The sequence below is a fragment of the Vombatus ursinus genome, unplaced genomic scaffold (assembly GCF_900497805.2).
Source record: "Vombatus ursinus unplaced genomic scaffold, bare-nosed wombat genome assembly UNPS02009835.1, whole genome shotgun sequence".
Taxonomy (NCBI): Eukaryota; Metazoa; Chordata; class Mammalia; order Diprotodontia; family Vombatidae; genus Vombatus; species Vombatus ursinus.
Window position 1 is genome coordinate 3,989,848 of NW_020949613.1, and position 24,818 is coordinate 4,014,665.

General features: G+C 35.9%; 1 protein-coding gene across 2 annotated transcripts in view; it reads right to left on the minus strand.

The window, feature by feature from the left end:
* HMGCLL1 (3-hydroxymethyl-3-methylglutaryl-CoA lyase like 1) overlaps positions 1-24,818 on the minus strand; it is a 254,943-nt gene that overhangs the window by 82,493 nt on the left and 147,632 nt on the right. For both annotated transcript variants that reach the window (XM_027852992.1, XM_027852991.1), the window contains 2 exons: positions 15,491-15,554; positions 12,465-12,653 (listed from right to left, as the gene is read on the minus strand). In XM_027852992.1, the coding sequence (XP_027708793.1) occupies positions 12,465-12,653; positions 15,491-15,554 (253 nt within the window). The remainder of the gene's footprint in view (positions 1-12,464; positions 12,654-15,490; positions 15,555-24,818) is intronic.

The window sequence follows — 24,818 nt, forward strand, 5'->3', positions numbered from 1 at the left end:
TCATGTAAGGTTCTATCCTCACTTTCAAAGGATGAATAAAGATTTGTGCACATGTGTTATCAAGTCAAAATAAACCTCACTGGAATTGATCTTTGCATTCTTTTTTTTAAATGTCAGCCGAGCAACTACGCACATGGAGACTAAGGTTAAACTTCACTTATTGATTTTTGGCTTCATAAAAATATAAAATAAAAACTTTCATATGACCTGATCTTTGAATGTCATATTCTTGTGCTATGGGGGAGGGGAAAGAATAGGATACATACATATATACATGCATACATACATACATACACACATATGTGTATGTGAGGGAAATAGGGAGGAGGAAGGGAGAGAGACAGAGATAGGGAGAGAGAGGTTCTTAAAAAAAAACAAGTATTTTTCTACTTTTCTTCAGACTTTTTTTTCAGTAAAAACTCAGAATTGTTGTTTGCATGGGCATTTCATAGGCAAATTTCACATAAATCTCATTTAAGGTATTTTCCACTTCTTAATTGTCTGACACCTATGAAAAGTAGACTTTCCCTTTTATGAAAAAGATGAGCTCAGAGAAATTTTAAATCGAAAGACTCTACCTTTAGTACAACACTTTCTAATTTTAAAGTACCAAATAATTAAAATAATTATATCAGTTACATGACCAAAAAAATAAAAATCAACCAGTCCTTTAATAGTAGAGGTAATGTTTTTACAGTGAAAAGAGCACTGGGCCTATCAGAATTCAAATCCCAGCTTTGAGAATTGCTGTATGAGTTTGCCTAAGTCACAGTCTTTTTCAGCTTAAGTTCCTTCATCAATAAATTGGTGATAATAGTAAAATTAGTAATTAGTAAAGAGGAAAAAATAGAAATATAATAATTTTCACTGTATTCCTTATGGATTACTGTGGAAAGTGCTCATCATAAAAATGCCCTATATTATAAATGAAATAAAACCTATTTTTAATATTTATTTGTTTTAACATATTACTATACATGAGCAGATGATAAATAATGGGTACTCAAATGGGTATATCTTTCCATGCTATAATATGATTCATACTTTAGATAAAATGGATCTCATGAATTGCATCAAATGAACTGAATAATCACAGGATTATAGGATTGGTGGTGATAGGCTGCTTAGAGTTCATTTTGTCCAAACTCCACCTTATAGATGAGAAAAATTAGAACAAAAGTGTTTAAATGATTTATATAACAATAAATAGTAGAGCTGAGATATGAACACAGGTCCTCTGAACCCTTAACTGGAATCTTTCCTATATACCATACATAATCTCATGCTTTCCTTCCAAAACAATATCAGATTATGAACAAGGGACTGATTTAGCCTTTTTCAGGGCTGCTCTGAAATCTTCACTGGCAGAAAGGCTGTTTACTGAAATTTTAAAGCTCAAACTCACTAAATTCCCAATTAGTTTCCCCTTAGCCCCAAGAGCTCCCTGAAATAGTTCTCATGAGAATGTGGAAAAAATATTCTAAGAGAAGAATACTTTTCTTATTTCAGGATTGTTTAGAAACTTTCCACTATATTTTTAAGATACAGTGTTGGGACCGCTATATCACCAGTATTCACTATTCCATCCAAGTACAAGCTTGCATCCGGATTGTACAGCTGCCAGAAGAAGAAAGTCATGCTCACCCTACTCTGACCATAAATTGTCCCTACATGGAGCCACATGAGAGCGTAGCTGCGCAGTAGGCGAATCACAAATCACTACTGGTATACCCTTCTGGAATTCCTCCTTGGGAATGTTCTGGAATTGTGCTTGCTCATTAGGCTAGGCAGTTTATGAGGTACTTGTTTCTCGTCTCCCTCTGTGTTTTCCCAAGGGCAGATAAGATGTCCTTGCGCAGGAACACCTCAATTAAAATGGCAATGGCATGAATCATAAATTATTGATTTAGAGCTGGAAGAGATCTTATTGGCTATTAAGTCAAACCCACTAATATTATACATGAAGAAACTGAGGCCCAGACAGTTTCAGCCAATTGCCAAAGTTCACCAAGTAAGTCATCTGAATCCTTGTTTTCTTATCCCAAAACCAATGTTCTTTACATCAGTAATGGAATTGTAGACAAAAATATAAGAATGTTCTGTATCATTCATTGAAGTTTTACTCTTCCATATGTCCCAAACTTTTTGGTATACACAGCTGTGATATTTGATCTCTCATTCATTAAATTATTATTTAAGATTTAATTCAGTTTAAAAAAAGTCAGTCTCTGACTTCAAGAAGCTTACATCTACTGAGTGAGGGTTTTGTCGTGTTCAGATAAAAATACAACGCATCTATAAAGTAATAAAAAGTAACTGAGAAAGAAGGACAGACAGAGACATACAGAGAGGAAAGCACTAATAGTTGGAAGAATAAGGAAAGATTTGGTAGAATACATGGCACTTGAATTGTGCTAGAAATATGCTAGGCATTTGATAATGTAGAAATGAGAAGGGAGTGCCTTTTGGACATAGGTAACTGTATTTCCAAAGACAGAGAGACAAGAAACAGAATATCAAATACAGGACAGAAGCTCATTTGACTACACAAATTCATTAACTTTAATTAATTAACTTATTAATTTCATTAATAGCTATAAGCTTTCAGTCTTCTAGCCCAGATTAAAGTCATCTATAATAACTTTGATAAAGCACAATACATTCATTATAACAGCATTTCCAGAATGAGGGATGGTGTAGTAGTATCCTTGTGGTCTGCGCTAGTTAAAGCAGATTTAGAGCACTCTGTTAAAATCTGAGCACCATATTTAAGAGGAACTTTGACAAACTAAAAGTCAGAACAGAATAATCAAGAAAAGTGAAGAGGTGCAGGTACATGACATATGAAGAATGGTTGAAGGTACTTAATGAATAATAATAAAAAAAGACTTATTAAATGCTTACTTGGTTCCAAGGACTACCCTAACAGTGCTAAGGATACAAATAGAAAAACCAAGATAATGCCTGCTTTCAAGCAGCTTACATTTGAATAGAGGAATATAATACAGAGGAATGGCAGCTAGGAAGGGGTTTTTTGTCAAGAAAGTTCCAAGGATTGCTAGTGTGGTGATAGGGCAATTTATCATGTCCTTTTCAGGCCCAGTAATGATGATTTGATTAATGTTCCCAGAGCTAGAAGTAAAGGGGAGTTGGAGGGTGCAGACATGCTGGAAGGGTATAATTATGGTGGCAATAGGGCAGAAAGATGTCTAGACAGCTGCAGATGAATGTAAAACAGATTAGATATGGTAAATTTGCTCCAAGAAGAAGCACAGGGCCCTGAGTCAGAATACAGAGTGCAAGTAGGAGGCAGAGGGTAGTATTGGAGATTTTCAATTTTTAAAATGAGCAGTATATCAATATAAATAGATGTATAGCATAAGCAAAGTCATGGACATAATGGAGAATGGGAGGAAGGGAATCAAGTTATCTATTTTGGGTGCAGTATAATTGACACAGTTTGATTTTAAAAAAAGTTTGGTAAAAGTAATTTCATAAGCAAGGAGTTTGATAAAATCCTGGAATGTTAGAGTGGTGCCACATTCTGAAGGTGCTTGAAAAGAAATTTTACATGTATGTGAACTGATACAGAAACAGAAAAAGAACTTACACAATGATTGCAACAACCCAAAAGGAAAACAACTCTAAAATACTTCATACTTCTTATCAATGCAGTGGCCAGTCAAGATTTCAAGAGACAGATGAAGCTCCACTTCCCACCTATATGAAGAAAAGTGATGGACTAGAACTGCATAAGGAGAAAAGAATTTTTAGGCATAGTCATTGTCTGACTTATTTTGCTTCATTATACTTATTTATTCAAGGAGGGCTTCTGTTTGTAGGAAGAAAAGTTTTTGAGTAATGATTGAGATTTAAAAAGAAAAAAACATCAATTAAATATTTTTAAAAATATACACAGAAGAATTTATATGATCAAAACTTTATATCTAGAAAGGAAATTAAGGATCACCTAGTTTAAATGACCCCACGTTATAGAAGAGGAATCAATTGATAAACACTAATTAAGCACTATATGTCAGGCATTTTGCTAAGCACTGCTGATATAAATAGAGGCAAAAGATAGTTCCTTCCTTTGAGGAACTTACAATATAATCTGGGGAGACAACCTGCAAACAAATATATACAACGCAAGCTATATACAAGATAAATAGGAAATACATAACAGATGTAAAGGACATGAAAAAATAGTGGTTAAGGAAAGCTTCCTATAGAAAGTGGGATTTTAATTGGTACTTAAAAGAAGCCAAGAAGTCAGTAGTTAGAGAGAAGTAGGGAGAGCATTCCAGGAATGGGGGATGGACAGAGAAAATGCCCAGAGCCTAGAGATGGACACTCCATCTCTTGTCTTGTTAGTGAACAGACAGGAAGCCAGTGTCACTAGATTAAAGGGTAAGATATAAGAAGATTAGAATGGTAAAGGTTTGGGCTAGGTTATTAAGAGTTTTGAATGCTAAACAGAGCATTTTGTATTTACACCTGGAGGCAATAGGAAATCACTGAAATTTACTGTGTTATATGGGCAGGCGATATGAGGAGCGGGACACATGATCGGACTTGCATTTTAGAAAAATTACATTAGTGTCTGAATGCAGGATGATTTGGAGTGAGGAAAGATGTGAGACTATAGTAATAATTCAGGAGTGATAAGGACCTCACAGTATCAGAGGAGATAAGGGAAGGGCATATATTTGAGAGATGTTGCAAAGGTTAAATTGATTATGACAACAGCTTGGATATGAAGGGTGAGAGAAGGTAGGGAGGAAGGGTCAAGGAGGAAATATAATAAGATCTATTTTGGACATATTGGATTTAAGATACCTACTGGACATGTCTGAGATTTCTGAAAAGCAGTTGGAGAGGTGAGACTGAAGGGCAGCAGAGTGATTGGGGCAAGCGGAGTAGATTTGAGCATCATCAACAAAGAGATGAAATTAAATGTATGATTGCTGATGAGATCATCAAGTGTTATAATAAAGAAGAAGAAGTAAAGAAGGCCCAGGAAAAAACCCTAAGGGACACCTACACTTGGAGAGTATGATCTGGAAGAGTATCGAGCAGAGGAGACAGATAAGGAATGGTCAGATAGGTAAGAGGAAAACCAGGAAAGTGTGATGTCTGAAAACTTAGAGAGAAGAGAGTATCAAGGAAGAGAGAGTTATCAACAGTGTCAAAGGCTACTGAAAGGTTAAGGAGAATGGAAATTGAGAAAAGGCCATTGGATTTGGAAACTAATAGATCATTGGTAATTTTGGAAAGAGCAATTTCAGTGGAATAATAATGTCAGAAGCCAGATTGTAAGGGGTTGAGAACAGAGAGAGGACAGGAAGTGGAATCACCTACTAGAGATGATGTTTTTCGAAGAATTTAACTACAAAGTGCCAAAAAAAGATACAGGAAGATGGTTAACATGGATGGAAAGATCCAGTAAGGTGTTTTTGTTTGTTTGTTTGTTTTTTATTCAGGATAGGAGAGACATGGGCATGTTGGTAGGCAGTACTAAATGATCCAGTAGAGAGGGAAAGATTGAAAACAAGTGAAAAAGTGTGGATGATAGAGGGGACAATCTGATGAAGGAGATGGCAAAGAATGGAATCACTTGAACAGTTAGAGAGGTTAGCCTTGGTAAGGAGTAAGGCTGCCTCATCCTGTGAGACAGGGGTGAAGGGAAAAAAAAGTCACAGAAGGCATCTGAATGACAGGAGATGAGAAAAAGAGAAGAAGACAGAGTTTATGGTGAATAACCTCAATTTTTTATGAAAAGTAAGAGGCCAAGTTTTAATTTGAGAATATGGGTGAGGGAGCCATGGGAGTTTTAAGGAAGAAAGAAAAGGTTCTGAAGAGTTACAGTAGAGAGTGGAATAGTGAGTTGATAAAGGCAGTATAGTAGGAGGACCTAGCAATAGTGAAGGCGCAGTTGAGGTTGCCTAACATAATTTTATAGTGGACCTCCTCAGAATGGTTGCATGATTTTCTCCACCTTCAAACAATAGCATGTGTGTAGGAGTGAAGCCAGCAAATAGCGAGAATGATCCAAGACTGAGGCTTGCCTAGACACCAACAAGTGATATGATAAAAAGGCAAGTTATTCATGAAAGGACAGTGTAGAGTTGAATTGGATCACCAAGGAGTCAAGATAGGGAGAAAAGGAGAGAATGGCTAGAGAAGGGAAGATGTCTTGGGGAGAAAACTGAGGGGTCAAGAGACTGGAGATCACGTGTGGATGAAGAGGGAGATGTGAGAAGCCAACAGTGTATGGTCATAAAAAGGGATTTCAGAATTCTTGACCATAGAGGTGGTACCTTTGAGGGTGATGGCAAGATCAAGGGAATGATCATTTTTGTATATGGTTGAGATAGGGTGGAGGAGTAGCATATGGGAGGGGAGTAGGTTGAGAAACTGAGTGTTTAGGGTATTTTAGGGAGAATCAATATGTATGTTGAAATTCCCCAGTATAAGAGCAAAAGTTGGGGAAGGGAAAAACATTGTAAGCCAGATAACAAACCTGTGGAGGAAAGGAAAGTGATTTGGAAGCAGTTATCAGAATTTTAATTTTCAATTGAGTGGCAGATATGAATAGCATGAACCTCAAAGGAAAGGAGGTTGCTGAGTGAATGACAGAGGAAGGAAAGAACCTGGAAGTGGTATATTCCACCTCCTGCAACTCAACCAATGAGCCAGGGAGAATGAGTAAGGCTACAACTAATATTGGAAAAGGTGGCCAGAGAGGCTGTGTCATCAGACAAACGCTAGGTTTCAATAAGAGCTAATAGATGTAAGGAGTGGGAAAAACAAAGATTTAAGAAGATGGGAAGTGTGTTGCCTATGGAAAAGGCATTCCAAAGGACACAGTGAAAGGGCTGAGTGAAGTTAGAATTGACTTTTGGGGTGGGAAGGTTGAGGGGGATAGCAATGAAGAATCTGGTGGTATGGGATGTGGACTAGGGTTTGGAAAATAATTCACAGGAGTTCTGAGTCACCTGTGACCCAACCAGGGCCACATAGCTAGTAAGTGTCTGTGGCAGGATTTGAGGTCAGCTCATCCCAGCTGGAAGGTTAATATCCTATCTAGTACCCCACTTAGCTGTCTCACATAAGCACAGTAATTCTGTTAATATCTGGTAAAATTTAATACACGCTTTTAAAAAACCAGCAGACATAAAAGAGAAGTTCATATTTTTACATATAATCCTCTTTTACGTGTTTTGTTTCTGTTTACTTGTTTCAAAAATTATATAAGTATCAAAAATTTTTAACAGAAAAAGAAAAGATTTGAAATTTATTAGCAATGTTTTATCAGGAAGTTCTTTAGCAGAGGAATAAATGATCAGATTTGTGCCTAAAATTTGCCAGCAGGATTGGTGGGAGAAAAGTATGAGTGTTAGTGAGGAAGTTGTGATAGCCCAAATTTGTAAGTTTTAAATTTTGCAAAGCACTTTGAATGTATTATCTCATTTGAGTCTCATTACTACACTGTGAGGTAGATGGCTATTCTTCTTTTGCAGATTAGGAAATTAAGTCTGAGAGCAGTTAAGTGAGCTATTAAGTATAGGTCAGAAGAGTTATTATGTATATAAAGGCAAATTCAAAGTCAGTTCTTCCTAACTCCAGGACACTGTATGTGCGATTTCTTCATTGGATGTGAAATTGGAATAGATTTTATATCTCTATATGTCAATGTCAAACATTTACTAAGTGCCCAGTAGGTGCCAGGCACTAGGCTAAGTGCTACAGTTATGAAGACAGCAATTTAACAGTTCCCGTGCTCAAAAATTTCATAGTCTCTCTGAGGAGTTTTATTTGTCTTCGAAGACTGGGTTGGTCTCGACTACCAGACTTAAAGTGCAGGGTGGATTCATAGGCATGATCCTACAGTTGAACAACAGAGAGTTTTGCCCTGATCGTTTCCAACTCTTCTCTCCTTAGACACCCTGGCAGCCTCATTTGCAGGGACTCAACGAACTCATGCTGGACTTAATGTAGATGCCTGATTACCTTATTCTACTCCAGTTCAGAATTCCCAGGCTCAGGAGATATGTTGGCCTGAGCCTCCCAGTAGCTGGGACTACAGGCAATCAACACTGTGCTCAGGACTCCTCCCGTTAGTTTTACAGGGAGTCCGTCCAACATACTGGAAGTTCTAATTTCATCCTTCAAAAATTATGAAGATATCAGTGGGGTATTACGACTATCTACCTTTCATCTCTCACCTTTGTCACATAATCAATCAGTTTTCTCTTCCTATCATATATTTCCTCAATGATATCTTTTATTCTCTTTTTTTTCTTCAAAGTCCTGCATTGGCTATATATTTCAGCTGATAACTGTACCTACAACATGCATCTTCATTGTACTTTGTATGACATTTATTTCAAATGCTGGAGACTGTTTTATTTGAAATATTTCATTGCCATATTGCAACACCAGTAATTTGTTGGTATCAAAAAAAAATTAACCTTTATTTCTAGAAAAAATGTGGGTTTGTTAAATTATCTTCACAATATCTTAAAGGCAATAGATCCCAATCTTATCCTCCTGTCCAACTATGGTTCTAACTCGTTATATATACAGATATACATATTGATGAACAAGCTCTATTATTTGTGAATTTAAATGCATGTAAGAATCTGAGGAAGAAACATTCTTTATTCATTTAGTCTCTCTTTTTATCAGTGGTCAGTAAGGTTATTCTATGCATATGAATTTCTTCCAGGAATATCTGAAATGTTCCAGAACTTGATGTCCTAAATGCTTAGCACAGTGTCTGGTATATAGCAGGCATTTAATAAATATTTGTTAACTTGCCTTGACTCGATGAAGCCAGAAAAGTATTAGTTGGCAAAGACATCTAGGTGGCCTATGGATAGAATAACAGAGCTAGGAAGAATTGAATTCAAGTTCTCTCTTAGACACTTACTAGCTAAATTATCTTGGATAACTCACTTAAGCTTAGGCTGACTCAGTTTTCTCATTTGTAAAATGGGGGTAATAATAACACCTGTTTTCTAGGATTGTTGCAAGGATAAAATAATATTGTAAATTTGAATTTATAATATATTTATAAAATAAAGTAATTTGTAAACCTTAATGTGTTATACAAATGCTATCATCACCATAATCAACATCATTTCCTGCAAACAGGAATATTAAGCACCTCACCACATACAAGAAATCCTTTCAACTTGACCTCTGCATTAGTTTTCCTCTATTAAAGTAACAAACACCATTGGTGATCGTATATCTCCTAATTTTGTGCCTTACATATTTTTGATCAGAGGGATGATGAGCAGGGTTCTTTCTGTTGGTATATCTTTCAAAAAATCTTGAATGATTTTGACATATGGGTATGAATTTGATCCTGGAAACAGAAAGTCTCTCATACCTCAAAAAGGACCAGCCTAATTAAATAGAGAGAGACTCGTTCATTACTTGTAGGTTGGTAAGTTGGTGATGAATTCATTGGTCATACCAACCCACGAAACAAACTAAAAGGAAAAATGACTCTAAGTCTTGTGCAGCAATCTCAGATTCTGCAGTGACAATGGCAAAGTGGTGAAAACAAGGTAGGGGGAGGGGTGAAGAGGGTGTTAAGAATCACAGTTTTTTGATTAGAGTTTTTAAACTTTTTTGTGATATGGGTCCCTTTGGTAGTCTGGTGATGTCTTCACATCCCTTCTCAGAATGTTTTTAAGTGCATAAAATAAAATATATTGGAATACAAAGGAGACCAATCATATTAAAATACAGTCATCGTTTTTTAAAAATTCACAGACCTCATATTAACCATGTTAAGAACTTCTGTTTTATAATATCTATAAACTTTTATTTTACTCTTGGGTCTCTAAATGTGAGATACATGTCCAATGACCAATGCTTGGACAAATTGCTAAATCACATCAATCTTGGAATTCTTGCTATAAAAGAAAATAAATGGCTCAAAATTACTCCATAGAGAATCAAACAAAGAAAGTGGCAGAGTTGGTTTTATTACATACCCAAAGGCTACAAAAACATTGTTTTATGAAATATTTGGTCATCTCACATTGCAGTATTCATAATTTTGTTGTTTTTTCCTCACAAAGACCACAAGGAAAATAATTACAGTTTATATGCCAACATCAGTTGCAGAAGATGAAGAGATTATAAAAATTCTAAAAAAAAAGATAAGGATCTTCCCCCAAATTAGATCAATACACACTTTGATATGTAAGACTTCAATGCAAAAAGTGTAAAACTGTGAAAATGCAAGTGCAGAAACACCAGAGATGATAGATACAATCTAGTGTATGCTAAGCAAAGTCATTTTGACTGGTCTGTAGACTGCATGAAGGACAATTATGAATAACAAGTCCAGAAACATAGGTTGCAGCCAGGTTCTAAAGGCTATAAATTTCAAACAAAGGATTTATACTTGATTTTAAAGGCAATGGGGAGTGCCTGGATTTTATTTAATAGGAGAATGATGTGGTCAGACCTGAGCTTGGTATTTGTGTGAAGGATGTATTGGAAAGGGGTTGGGGAGCCTTAAGGCATAAAGACCAATTAAGAGATTATTGCAATAGTCCAGGTGAGAACTTATGAAGATATGAATTAGGGTGGTGGCCAAGAAAAAAGAGAAAAGGGTATTGATGACAGTGATATTATAAAGACAGAATCATTAAAACTTGGCAAGTTATCAGATATATGATGCAAGGGAAAGTGACAAACTGAAAATTATTGTGAATGTATAAAACTATGACTGGAAGAACAGTGGTTCTCAATAGAAAAAAGAGAAAGGGTAGGATTGGGGTGAAAGACAAGTTCTTTTTTGGATTTAATGAGTTTGGGATACAACATATCCAAACTGAAGGAGGACAGTTCCATGGTTTTGAGGAAAATGCATCCTTATTCCTAGGATCTGATAAAAATCTCTTACCTTTTTCTTTCATTACCCATCTATGATTAAAGCAATATCCACCAGGGCTCTCCCCACTTCCCCAACATGAGTTAGGCCATTTACCTTTCAATGATGACAAAGCTGTCAGTGTGACTTGAATGGCCTGGAACTGTATCTCTGTTGACTGACTAAGCTACTTCATAGACTCTGGACATGCTGACATGATTTCCTGGTCACCTAAGGGAATAAAAATGCTCACCCATAGGGAGTTGGAGTTCTTCAAATTCAATAATCTTCCTAATGGCAGGAGAGTCACCACATTCTGCCCTGCTGGCCAGATATGTTTCCACAGGGAGGTAAATAGGGCCACATCCACATGAGCTAAGTGCTGTAACATCCTTATGAAATATCTTTTCTATCTTATGGCTAAGTAAGCCTCCTTTTGCTAACTTTTGAAAGATCATCCCTGAAAACAATTTCATTCTATAAAGAACCTAAACTCATACGGTGATAGCTTGAATCAGGCCCTACCTTAATAACATCCTTTGCTCCTTCATTAAATGTCTTTGGTCCCTGTTTATACCTCATCTCCTCCCTTGATAGTAGTTAAGAGAAAATTTCAGACTTGCATGTCTAAACCTGAATAGATTGAGAAAATCTTTCCCATTGTCCCCTAATAATTAAAGTAAGTTTGGGTATTCCATTATTATAAATAAACTTAAACTGAACTGTATTTGCTTAATCACAAAGCTTAGGTTCTTACACTTGCATTGATGTATACAATGAAATGTACAGTCTTTCAAATGACTCCTAACAATCTGTTAAACTTGTCTGAAGTCTTCAAATGTAGCTTTTGAAAGCAGGATTTTTTTTTATTTTTGTTCTTTGTCATTTTCCAGGCAACGTAAGCTCTCTCAGAATACAAATAACTTGGAGTTTTCATTTGGCTGTGTGCCCATTAATCAGTGTTACTGTACATTGCTATGACAGCTTGTACACCTATAATCTCTTTATTAACTGCCCAAATTGACATGATTTACTTCTAGTCATGAGAGAAAAACATTTAAAATGATCATAATTGTTTTTTATCTATCCTTTCCTTCATGGTAATCACATATATACAATATACCTTCTGAAATTTTATTTTTACTTAAAAAGCAAAATTCAACATGGAAAGAAAGAAGAAGAGGGAGGAGAGAAGAGAGAGATAAAGGGAAACATAAAGAAGTGGGAAGGAAGATGAGAAGGAGGCAGAGAGGAAGGAAGGTAGGAAGGAAAGAAAGAAGGAAGGGAGGGAGGAAGAAAGGAAGGAAGGAAGGAAGGGGGAAGAAAGAAAGGAAGAAAAGTAGGAAGGGAGGATGGAAGGAAAGAAGGAAGAAAGGAAGGAAGGAAGGAAAGAAGGAGGGAGGGAGGAAGAAAGGAAGGAAAGAAGGTAGGGACTGAGAAAGAAAGGAAGAAAAGTAGGAAGGGAGGTAGGAAGGAAGGAAGGAAGGGAGGAAAGAAGGAAGGAAGGAAGGAAAGGAGAAACAGAGAGGGAGGGAGGGAGAAAGGAAGGAAGCATTAGATTTACCTGCAAAGCTGTAAGAATATTTGCTAAAGCTTGCCCATATGTATCATGACAGTGAACAGCAAGAGCACTTAGTGGGATTTCTTTCATAACACTTTCCAACATTCTTTTCATACTTCCAGGAGTTCCCACTCCAATTGTGTCCCCCAGAGAGATCTCATAGCAGCCCATGCTATACAACTGCTTAGACACCTGTTGAGAAAGGAGATCTATTAAAATGCTGAAATGAACAGACATGAAAAATAAACAGGCACATAAGCCTCATAGTCCCACAGAAGAGATCATTTAGAGGTAAAAATTCTTTGTAGTGAAAAAAAAAAAGCACTGACTCTTCAAGATAACTTGCAGATAACATACAGATATCTCTTGTATGAAAGTCCTCAGTTTGTGAGAATGATGGAAATAATCAAATCATATTTTTTTCACTATTTTTGCCCTAATAACCTGATGAGATGCTCTAAATCTTGATTTAAACAGCAGTAATTATCTTTATAATAAATGCTATAATTTTAAATGATTGCCTTTATTAGCTAATATTTCATTAAGTGTATTTACGAAGTAGTGACTCTTCAGATTGGGAACAGGCATCTGAATGGGGTAGGCCTGGGTTCAGGTCTTATTTTTGATACATACTGGCTACATGACCCTGGGCAACTTAACCTTTCAATACCACCAGGCAGCTAAGACTTTAAGTCTCAAAACTAATCAGCATTACCACGCTTCTATCTCTCCACACCCTTACAAAAAAAGAAACATGAACATAATCCTATGTTGTTTAATCTATATAAAAAATTGTAAGTTAAAATCCTCTAGTCTTGTCTAATTCACTGGCAAAATTGTATAGTAAGAATAGCTAAGAATACATGTTTGGAGACCTGTGCTCTTTTCTTGATTCTGATACTAATCAACTAAATGACCTGAAGCAAGTCATTTTACCTACTAGGCCTCAATTTCCTCAGCTGTGGGAGGACAGGCTTGAGATGCAAGTCACTTTAAGGTCTACAGGTTTTCTTGGAAGTATCTGTCTTTGAAAGCTGTTCAAGAATTTCAGAGGAATTCTGCCAATGTGTTTAAATCATAGCCTGGGTTAGACGCTTCTGAAGGAATGTTATAATTTCTTTAATTGAAATTAGTTAACGATGGAAGTTGTCTAAGGAGTTTGGTACCTGCTGTGTACATATAACTAAAGATACACTTTAGTTCTGTGTTGTACAGTGTTCATTCTTTCCAAGAAATTAATAATTGTATGGCTTAGATAAATAAAAAACTCTTCTTGTTAAATAATAACTGTTAACATTTCTATAGTACTTCGTGTACAAAGAACTTATTTGAACCTCACAGCAACCCTTTGAGGAAAACATTAGAAGTATTATTGTCCCCATTTTAGAAATGAGGAAACTGACATCCTGTAAGATTTAAGTAATATGTCTATGGTCACATCTATTAAGCATAAATTCAGGAATTTATACCCTGGTCTCTTAATCCAGGAGCAGTGTTCTATGTATTACATTACATAGACTCTTTTGAGATACTAAATTCATTTCATCCAGTGTTAAATGATTGGAGTTGCCAGGCTTTTTTTTCTCCACATACCTTTTTAAAATAAAATAGATGCTGTTAAGAATTTGAGATCATTCATGATCTCTAAGAGGTAAGTAAAGCATAGCAGAGATGCTGGTAAAAGTTTTACTAAGCTCAGTAATGTGTGAAGATATCACTTGTATTTCCCTTTAAATATATGGATTTTTCATACTGTAGCTTAACTTTATTGAATTCTACTCAGATGATTTTACTGTCACCTGACTAAGATCTCCTGAGACTCCATTCAGTCAGGAAAGGCTCTAAAGCTCTAAGGAGACAGACACGGAAAAAAGAAAAGAAAAGAGCATTGCATCCTGGTGAGATTTTTTTTTTTCATTTGAGGGGAAGAATATTATGAACAACCAAAAGAGCCCCAACCAAAATCTGGCTGTGATATAATAACATAATGAGATCTGACAGAGTCATTATTGATCTTGGGATAAACTAAAAATGATTAAGCCAAAAGCCAAACAAATTCTTTAGCCACCCAAGGACTAAAATCCTGTTGATCCACATTGGAATGTTTTATTGTTAATCTACAGTTATTTTGTTTGAATTTTAATGTCATTAAAAGTACTTTCTGGTTTAACTCAAGAATAGTAATGATACAAAAAATTACTTGGACTAGGTCCAGAAAAATGAACAGTAGGAAAGAAACTAACATATACTAAATGTGCTGATAGGAAACGATAAAAATTAAACTACAATATTTATGTTGTCTTTAAAAAAAATACCTTGTGTTTTTGAGAACCAGGATATATACTTTCTTTATTTGAAGATTGCAAAGAAATGTCACAGGGTTTTAGTTAACAGAGGAGCATCTTCCAATGGATTATGGTGTACTTTTGCCATACCTCAATTTTCATTTCTAAATTTGTTACCCACCACTGTCCTTAGCACAGCTGAGCTTTCATAACAACTCACCAAAATGCAGGTCCCTTTGAATTCAGTTTTTAGTTAAACACAGTTGAAACAAAAACCTTAGAAATGGGACAATTCATGTTTAATTTTTCAAAAGCATTTCAGCATCTATTATAGAAACCAAAGAAAAGTACCACTAAAAAGAAAATATGTGTATAAATATAATAAAACTTTATATCTGTTGCCACATGTGGTTGAAATTGGATTTAATCAATATGATTGATTTAATCAATATGATTGATTTAATCAATATAATCTCTTTTGGGCCAAAAAATGAATTAGGCAATTCTCCTTCCCTCCCTCCCACCTCCTCTGAAACAACAGAGTTATTTAACCAACAGCAATTCTAATAATCCAAAAGTCGTGTGCTTACATGTTTTACAATGAGCAAAAAAAGAATGAATTCATAGGGATATTATCCTTTTTATAGAACTTTACACAGACAAACAGGACAGGGAAAATAACCAGCTCATTCAAAACATCTAGATAATTTTATGATGATCTAAGGACAACAGATATATTCTTACTTCGGCCACTTTTTCAGGTGCAATGTGTCCTTCATATGGGCATCCCAGGGTACAAGAAACATACCTAAATTTAAAACACATAATTATTTATATATGTATGTCCACTGTGTAGCATGCAGGTTAACCTAATTACAGTGTAAATGAGTTAGATAACCAGATATGTTTCAAGTAGGCAGATTTTTCTAATAGTTTGTGTACAATCAATTTAAAGCTATATATATATATATATATACACACATATAAGCACTCACTATGTGTGGCTCAGGGATAGAGTGCTAGGCTTGCAGTCAGGAAGACTCATCTTTCTAAATTGAAACTGGTCTCAGACTCTTACTACCTATGTGACTCTGGGCAAGCCACTTAACCCTGTTTGCCTCAGCTCCTCATCTGTAAAATTATCCAGAGAAGGTAATGGCAAACCAAGAATAGGGTCATGAAGAATAGGATGCAACTGAAACAACTCAACAACAACAACAACAAAAATGTATATTATGAGGTACTGTGCTGGGTGCCAGAGATACAAAAACAGAAATGAGAAACAGTTCCATAATGGAAAAAGATAAGTAAATACAAGATAATTTCAGGAGTTAGAAAGACTAGTCACCAGTTAGAGGGCCAGAAAACATGGAAAAACGACTGGGGTGTTGACTCAGCTTTTGAACTCCTCTCCTAGAGCTACAGTATCTTCACTGGTTTAAGTGAGTTAGTGTAAAGTCACCTAGCTCATTATGCCCATCTATTCCATGCTACACATTCCATTCAGTCATTTCATTCCTGCTGCTATGTATGACTCTTCACCCATACCTTTCCACCCACTGCTTTGGGCACAGAAATAAAATCAATACTATTATTACTTTCTGAAGGGCAATGTCAATCAATTGTCCCATAGGTCAACTCATCATTCCTATCAATTCTCAATTCAAAATTCCATATTCTGGCCAAAACAAAAAGAAAAGGAAAAGGACCTACATGTATAAAAATATCGATAGCAGCTCTTTTTGTGATGGCAAGGAATTGGAAATTGAGGGGATATCCATCAATTGGGGAATGGCTGAACAAGTTGTGGTATATGATTGTGATGGGATATTATTGTAGTATAAGAAATGATGAGCAGGATGCTCTAAGAAAAACCTGGAAAGACATACATGACTGATGCAAAGTGAAATGAGCAGAACCAGGAAAACATTTTACACAGCAACAGCAACATTGTGCCATGATCAACTGTGAATGACATTTATTCACAGCGTTATAATGATCTAAGAAAATAAAAATGCTATCCACCTCCAGAGGAAGAACTGACAATCTGCATGCAGATCAAAGCATCCTTTTTTAAAATTTACTTTTCTTAAGTTTTCTTTTTCTTGTCTTTTTTTTTCCTTTAACAACATGACTAATATGGAAATATCTTTTGCATGACTGTACATGTATAACCTGTATCAAATTGCTTGCCTTCTCAATGAAGGGGGAAGGGAAGAAAGGAGGGACAGAATTTAGAATTCAAAATTTTTAAAAAATGAATGTTAATTTTTTACATGTAATTAGAAAAATAAAACCTTTTCATTAAAAATAGAGCAATTTAATTGACAGGCATATTAGTGAAGAAATCTCACATGTTCAAGGAAACTCACAACTATGAACTGTAGAACGTCATGTCCTTGATCTTTTTAAGAACAATCTGCATCACCCAAAGTTGTTTCTATACTAACTCTTGCCCTTCAGCTACAAGTGAATTCCTTCCGGACAAATCATCTCTTCTTTTGCTCTCAAACTGATGAAGCAATAACAAACTCCTTTAACTAATAGTCATCCTTAACAGGGCCTTCAGAAAGTGTTACATTATTGTAATGGCAAATGCTTCCTTTAAAGCACATTACTGCAGAGCTTCTCAGGTTGCCGTTCTGGAAAATTCAACCAGCTCTTCACTCTCTAGAATTTTAAAGTTGTTTGGAGGAGAATGTTTTATAAATTCTTTCAATTAACCATCACCCTTAAAGGGCCATTTTAGAAAATGTAAGCTCTTCATGTGAAAAGTGCTCTATAATTGCTAGAATATACAGCTCAGGCCAGCCAATTCTTCACTCATCTAGATGCTGCACTGTACGTTGAAAATGGAGCACACAGGATAATACCCTATGACCAGGTGGGATTTATACCGGAAACGCAGGGCTGGTTTAATATTAGGAAAATTATCAGCACAATTGACCATATCAGTAATAAAATTAACAGGAATCATATGACTATCTCAATAAATGCAGAAAAGCTTTTGACAAAATATAGCACCCATTCCTATTAAAAACACTAGAGGGCACAGGAATAAATGGAGTTTCCTTAAAATGATAAGTAACATCTGTCTAAGCATTATATGTAATGCTGATAAGCTAGAAGCATTTCCAATAAGATCAGGGGTTAAATAAGGATGCCAATTATCACCACTGTTATTCAATATTGTACTAGAAAAGTTAACATTAGCAAGAAGGTAAGAAAGAAATTGAAGGAATTTGAATAGTCAATGAAGAAAGAAAGCTATCACTCTTTGCAGATGATGTGATGGTATACTTAGAGAATTCTAGACAAACAACTAAAAAACTACTTCAAATAATTAACAACTTTAGCCAAGTTGTAGATATAAAATAAACCCACATAAATCATTGGCATTTCTATATATTACTATCAAAGCCCAACAGCAAGAGATAGAAAGAGAAATTCCATTTAAAGTTACTGTAGACAATGTAAAAATAATTGGGAGTATACCTGCCAAGACAAACCCAGGAACTCTATGAACACAATTACAAAATACTTTTCAAAATACAAAATAAAGTCAGATCTAAATAATTGAAAAAATCAGTTGCTGATGGGTAGGCTGAGCTAATATAACAAAATGACAATTCTACCTAAATTAATGTAGTTATTCAGTGCCATACCAATCAAACTATCAAAGAATTATTTTATAGAACTAGAAAAAATGATAACAAAATTCATCGAAGAATATAAGATCCAGAAAATTAGGGAAATAATGAAAAGAAATGCAAGAGAAGGTGGCCTAGCTCTACCAGATCTAAAACTGGATTACAAAGCAGCAGTCATCAAAACTACTTGGTACTGGCTAAGAAAAAGAATGGTGGATCAGTGGAATAGGTTAGGTACACAAAACATAGTAGTCAATGACTATAATAATCTACTGTTTGATAAACCAAAAGACTCCAGCTTCTGAGATAAGAATTCATTATCTAGCAAAAATGGCTGAGAAAACTGGAAAATAGTATCACCAAAATTAGGTATAGATTAACATCTTACACTGTATCCCAAGATAAAATCAAAATGGGTACATGATTTAGACATAAAAGGTGAAACTGTAAGCAAATTGGGAGAGCAAGAAATAGTTCACCTGTCAAATCTATAGAGAATGGAAGAATGTATGACCAAACAAGAGATGGAGAACATTGTGAAATGCAAAATTATTACATTAAATTAAAAAAAGTTTTTTTTTCACAACAAACCAATGCAAACAAGATTAGAAGGGAAGCAGAAAACTAGGAAACAATTTTTACAGCCAATGTCTTTGATAAAGGTCTAATTTCTAAAATATATAAAGAACTGAGTCAAATTTATAAGAATACAAGTCATTCCCCAATTGATAAATGGTCAAAGGGTATAAACAGGCAGTTTTCAGATGAAGAAATTAAAGCTATATATAGTCATATGAAAAAATTGGTCTAAATTCTTATAGATTGGAAAAATGCAAATTAAAACAACTCTGAGGTACCTTATCACATATATCAGATTGGCTAACATAACAAAACAGGAAAATGACAAATGTTGTAGATGTGGGAAAATTGGAACACTAATATATTGTTGGTGGAGTTGTGAACTGATCCAATCATTCTGGAGAGTAATTTGGAACTCTGCCCAAAGGGCTATAAAACTGTGCATACCCTTTGACCCAGAAATTCCATTTCTTGGTCTGTATCCCAAAGAGATCATAAAAACAGGAAAAGGACGTATATGTACAAAAATATTTATTGCAGTTCTTTTTTGTTGTGGCCAAGAATTGAAATTAGGGATGTCTATCAATTGGGGAATGGCTGAACAAGTGTGTTATATGAATGTAATGGAATACTATTGTGCTATAAGAAGTAATGAGCAGGCCAATTTCAGAAAAAAACCTGGAAAGACTTAACATGAACTGATGCTGAGTGAAGTGAGCAGAGCAAGAAGGACATTGTACACAGTAATAGCAACATTGTGCGATGGCCAGCTTTGATAGACTTATCTCTTCTCAGCATCACAATAATCTAAGACAATTCCAAAAGACTCATGATGGAAAATGCAGTCCACATCCAGGGAAAGAACTATGGAATCTGAATGCAAATTGAAGCATACTATTCTCTCTGTGTGTGTATGTGTCTCTCTCTCTCTGTGTCTTTCTCTGTCTCTCTGTCTCTCTATGTGTCTCTCTCCCTGTCTGTCTCTCTCTCTTTTCTTTCTCCTGGTTTTTCACCTTAGTTCTAATTAATGTGGAAATATGTTTAATATGATTGTACACATATAGCCTATATCAGATTGCATGCTGTCTTGGGGAAGGGGGAGTGGAGGGATGGGGAAAAATTAAAACTCAAAATCTTGCAGAAGCAAATGTTGAAAACTAAAATCAAATAAATGAATAAAATTTAAAAAAGAAAAAAATGAAATTTAGCTCACAGCAACACAGGTTAAGGCTCATTCGTTAAGCTACCTCAACAACACACCACAGCAGTTGTAAAAAAACCTTCTAAAGGCAGGTGTCAGCAGAGATCAAAAAGCTCTTATGAAAACTTTCATCTCTCTTCAACTGCAAGTAGCACTGAAGGACAACACTTATCATTGGAACTCTTAGCCAATGAGATCAGTTCTTGCTGATCAATCTGGAATCATTCAGCTGAAGTCTCCTCGCACTGCTTCTAACTCAAGAGATCCAATAAAGGCTTTCAGATCCATCCTCTCTAAATCTCTCTCTCCTTCAACTCTTCTCAAGTTCTTTTTATTCTGTTCTGTTGCTCTCATGACCAATCACTTTTGCTTTTTTGCTCAGTGACTCAAATAAAACTCTGGATGTCAGTGACTCAGTGTCAGATTGATTGGAAAAAGGAGTTGTGCCTTTTTTTTTTTTTACTTAAAAAGGCACAACTCCAAATTTTTCTAATCAATTTGACAGTTCTTTTAAAAATCATATCTTGGTCTCTAAATACTTACATGATTTCTCATTTCTTTTTTTTTAACCCTTTTAGTTGTAAAATATATATGTATATTCACTGACATAGTCACGCTTTGCAACACTCTTAAATTCTCAACATTGCAGAGCGTCTCCTTGATGCCCTTGAAACTGTTCACTAAGTCTCACTTTCCTGTATTTTCTTGATAACATAACATTTAATAACATAAAACTGTTTCTACAAGAGACAGGCATCACTTCATACTGTTGAAAACAAGTTCCAAGTATTGACTTCTATACTACAGATAATTTTCTTCTCCAAACTTTCCAAAACCCATATATGCACACATTTTTGACAAAATATATTGAAACAAAGTTCTCTTTCTTTCTGCATTAGGTATTAAAATGTTCATCCATGATAACAGCAATGTTCTGCATCAATCAATAATTAATATGTTTCTTCCTTTACACACAAAAGGTCCTTTTCTGCCCTTTTCATCATTAGCTGCTCCTTAGGTAAAGGACCTTAAAGTGATTACTTATTTACTACTACTTCTCTCTTGTCCACACTTTTCCCATCTCTAAAATGAGTTTTCTCACTTGTACGCATACCACATAACCAATTGAGTGCCAAGTTTTGTCATTTCTAAATTCAGAACAGCGCTATAATATTTGCCCTTCTTACCACTACTCTGGTACAGTTCCTTATCACATCATGCCTGAACTATTGCAATAGCCTCCTTGTTGGACACTGCCTCAAGTCCCCCCCCCCCCCATTTCAATCAATCCTGTAATCAACTTCCAAAATTATCTTCCTAGAGAGAGGTCTAACTATGTAAATCTATCTTCCCCCTGTCACCTTCATTCCAACCTTCAAGCACACTAAACTCCCTCACATGTATTATGTTCAAACAGAACCCGTACTCTCTACAGCCTTTTCAACTTATGGCATATTTTCCTTCCTCTGAGTTTTTCCTTCCTCCTTTTTCTCATCCTCTATTTTTTGACTGTTCCCTCCAGATTATGATATCACCCTTATAAATGAATGACTGAATAATCATTTATTATGTGCTTGCCATGGGCCAACTATTGTGCTTACAAATAGTCATTTCCATAATTCTTTGAATTTCTCATATTTTCCATTCTTTTTACAGCACAATAGCCCTTTGCACTTATTCAGAGTCATCTTGGCACTGTGATATAAAGCCAACAATATTTAGATTCAAGCCTCACTTCTGACATACACCAACAATCTGACCTAAGACTAGTCACCTAACTTAGAAGTGGTTTAGGCAAAATCTCTAAGACAAGAAGTTGGAGAGAAGCAGATTTAAATGGGGGGGCGGGGAGAATCTTCTCCTGGCATTTCCATATAACAATGAAATCACAGGTCTAGATCCTTCCTTAAATGGCAGCATTTTGTCCTTGTGATTAGTTTTGCTTGAATTAATTTGATATTAATGTTTCTAGGTATTTACTTGATACTAATCTTTGCCCTAAGGCTCTTTATGCCCTTCACTCCCTTTTATGGACTATATTTCAAATCTTTGAATGGTTAATTGAATTGTTTTAGTTTATTTGTTTTAAATTTATTTATCCCCTCCTCTTTATTTGTTTGTTTGTTTTACACTACTCAGTTAAGAGTCAAAATTCTCCTCTCCCTTCACCACTACGTAAACTTTCTAATGAGTAAAATTAATTTTTGGTGCCCTTTTTCAAGAAGTGTTCATTTACTGTGTCTCCCTCGTATTTTTTTTATTCTGAATAATATTCTTTCTAAAGCACACATGTAATTGCTCTAATCTTCCATAGTATCCTCATGCCTTATGTGAAAGGAGCAAGTATAGAGTTAATCTAGGAGCTATTCACTGGTTGTTGACAATATACAATCCATCTGTTTTTATAGCATAATTTACCTAACAAAACTCAACAGGAAGTTCACTTGTATAGGCTATACCATGAAAATATAGAGAGCCAGAACTGGTAACAACTACAACTTCAAAGGTGGTTGGATATGGATCAGGGATAAGGAATGAAAATTAATAAAAGACCTCTTAAGGAAGCCCAAAAATAACTTTTCAGACTTGACAAGATATATCTTCATTTAAGGTAGTCTTTTGGGGTCCAGGCCACACATATTCCCATGGAATGAAGAGATCCAGGAACTGCACATAAGCCAGATGCTGAAAAGCCACCATGAACACCATCATGTGAGTATCCTTATTTAACTAAACCTTTGCAATAGAGAATGAAAAATGATATACATCTCATTTTATTACAGTATTTCAAAAAGAACTAAGTAATCTTGAAAAGAGTACAGAGAAATTCACTCCATTGGTGACTGGGAAAGCACTAGAGCACTGTACATGTCACAGAACCCGGGCAAGCATGCTGTCATGAAATTGACGTATAATGCTGAAGAACTTCTCCGTGCAACCAGATTTTGACATAATTTCCATTAACCCTCATGATTGACAGTATCAAAGGCCTCAGTCAGATCTACAAATATTGCATACAGACCTCTGTTCTGCTTCTAGAATTTCTCCTGGAGCCCTAGGGCAGCAAACACCATATTGACCTTTACTGAAGCCACACCGGCTTTCAGGTAAATGACCATCTTCCAGGTAAAGGATTAGCCTATTAAGGAGGACTCTGGCAAGAATCTTGCCAGCAACAACTAAGAGAGACCCCTCTGTGATTGTAACAGGACAGTCTCTTTCCTTTACCTTTATAGAAATGGACAATGGAGGCATCCTTGAACTCCTGGGTGATAACCTCCTTTTGCCAAATAACCTGGAAAATTTCAGTTAGTTTTTGTATGACCAATGGACCCTCTACCTTGTAAATCTTAGCTGGAATAGAATCAGCATCAGGTGCTTTGCCAAACGAAAGGAGCCTAATGGCACTCAAAATCTCTTCATCAGTTGTAAGTTCAGCTGGGGAGGAACTGACTTCAACTTCAGGTAAATGGTCAATGGCCTCAGCATTGACTGATGATGGTCTGTTGAGAACATTATGGAAGTGTTCAGCCCATCTCTCTGGGATCATATCCTTATCATTAATCAATGTGGCTCCATTAGCACTGAGTAGCTGAGATACACCATAGACTTTTGGCCCACAAATAGCTTTCAGGGCATCATAAAAGCAGTTTGGATTGTTACTATCAACATAAAACTGAATTCCATCTGCCTTCTTACTAAGCCAAGAATCCTGTATCTCTCTAAGCTTTGCTTGTACTTTACTTTTGATGGAAATAAATGCTGCCTTCTTAGAGATGGATAAACTGTCCTGTTTGGCAGCTACTGCACTGATGGTAAATTCTTCAACTTGGAAAGGCTACATGATTTTCTGTTTGCATATAATTGTGCACACAATGCAGACTGAAGTTGACATACAACAAAGTAGGGATCAACTCTCTGCTGTCTGTACTAACTTTGGCCTAACAATTAACATCAGGAAAACACAGGTGCTCCATCAGCCAGCACCACACCGTCTGTATGTGGAACCTTTGGTTACAGCAAATGGAGAAGTTTTTTCCTTTCTTTTTTTTTGGGGGGGGGGCCTAGGCAATGGGTTTAAGTGACTTGCCCAGGTCACACAGCTAGTAAGTGTTATGTGTCTGAGGCTGGATTTGAACTCAGGTCTGCCTGAATCCAGGGCTGGTGCCTATCCATTGCACCACCTAGCCGCCCCCAAATGGAGAAGTTTTGAATGCTGTATATAAGTTCACTTTGATTGGTAGTATGCTTTCCAGGGATGTACACATTGATAATGAGGTTGACGCATGCATTGCCAGAGCTAGCTTAGTATTTGGGAGGTGCCGAAGGAAGCATGGGAGAAAAGAGGAATTAAACTGACTACCATACTGAAGGTCTACAAAGCCATTGTGGTGACCTCACTGTTGTATGCCTGTGAACCGATGGGCAGTATACCAGTACCATGCCAGGAAACAGAATCGCTTTTTTTACATTTAAATTGTCCTAGGAATATTCTGAAGATCACCTGGTAGGACAAGATAGCAGACACTGAGGTCCTTTCTTGAACTAAAAACTGCCAAGCATTCAAACTCTGCTTCAGAGAGTGCAACTCCAAAGGGCTGGTCATGTTGTTGGAATGCAAAATGAAGGATTTCTCAGTTTC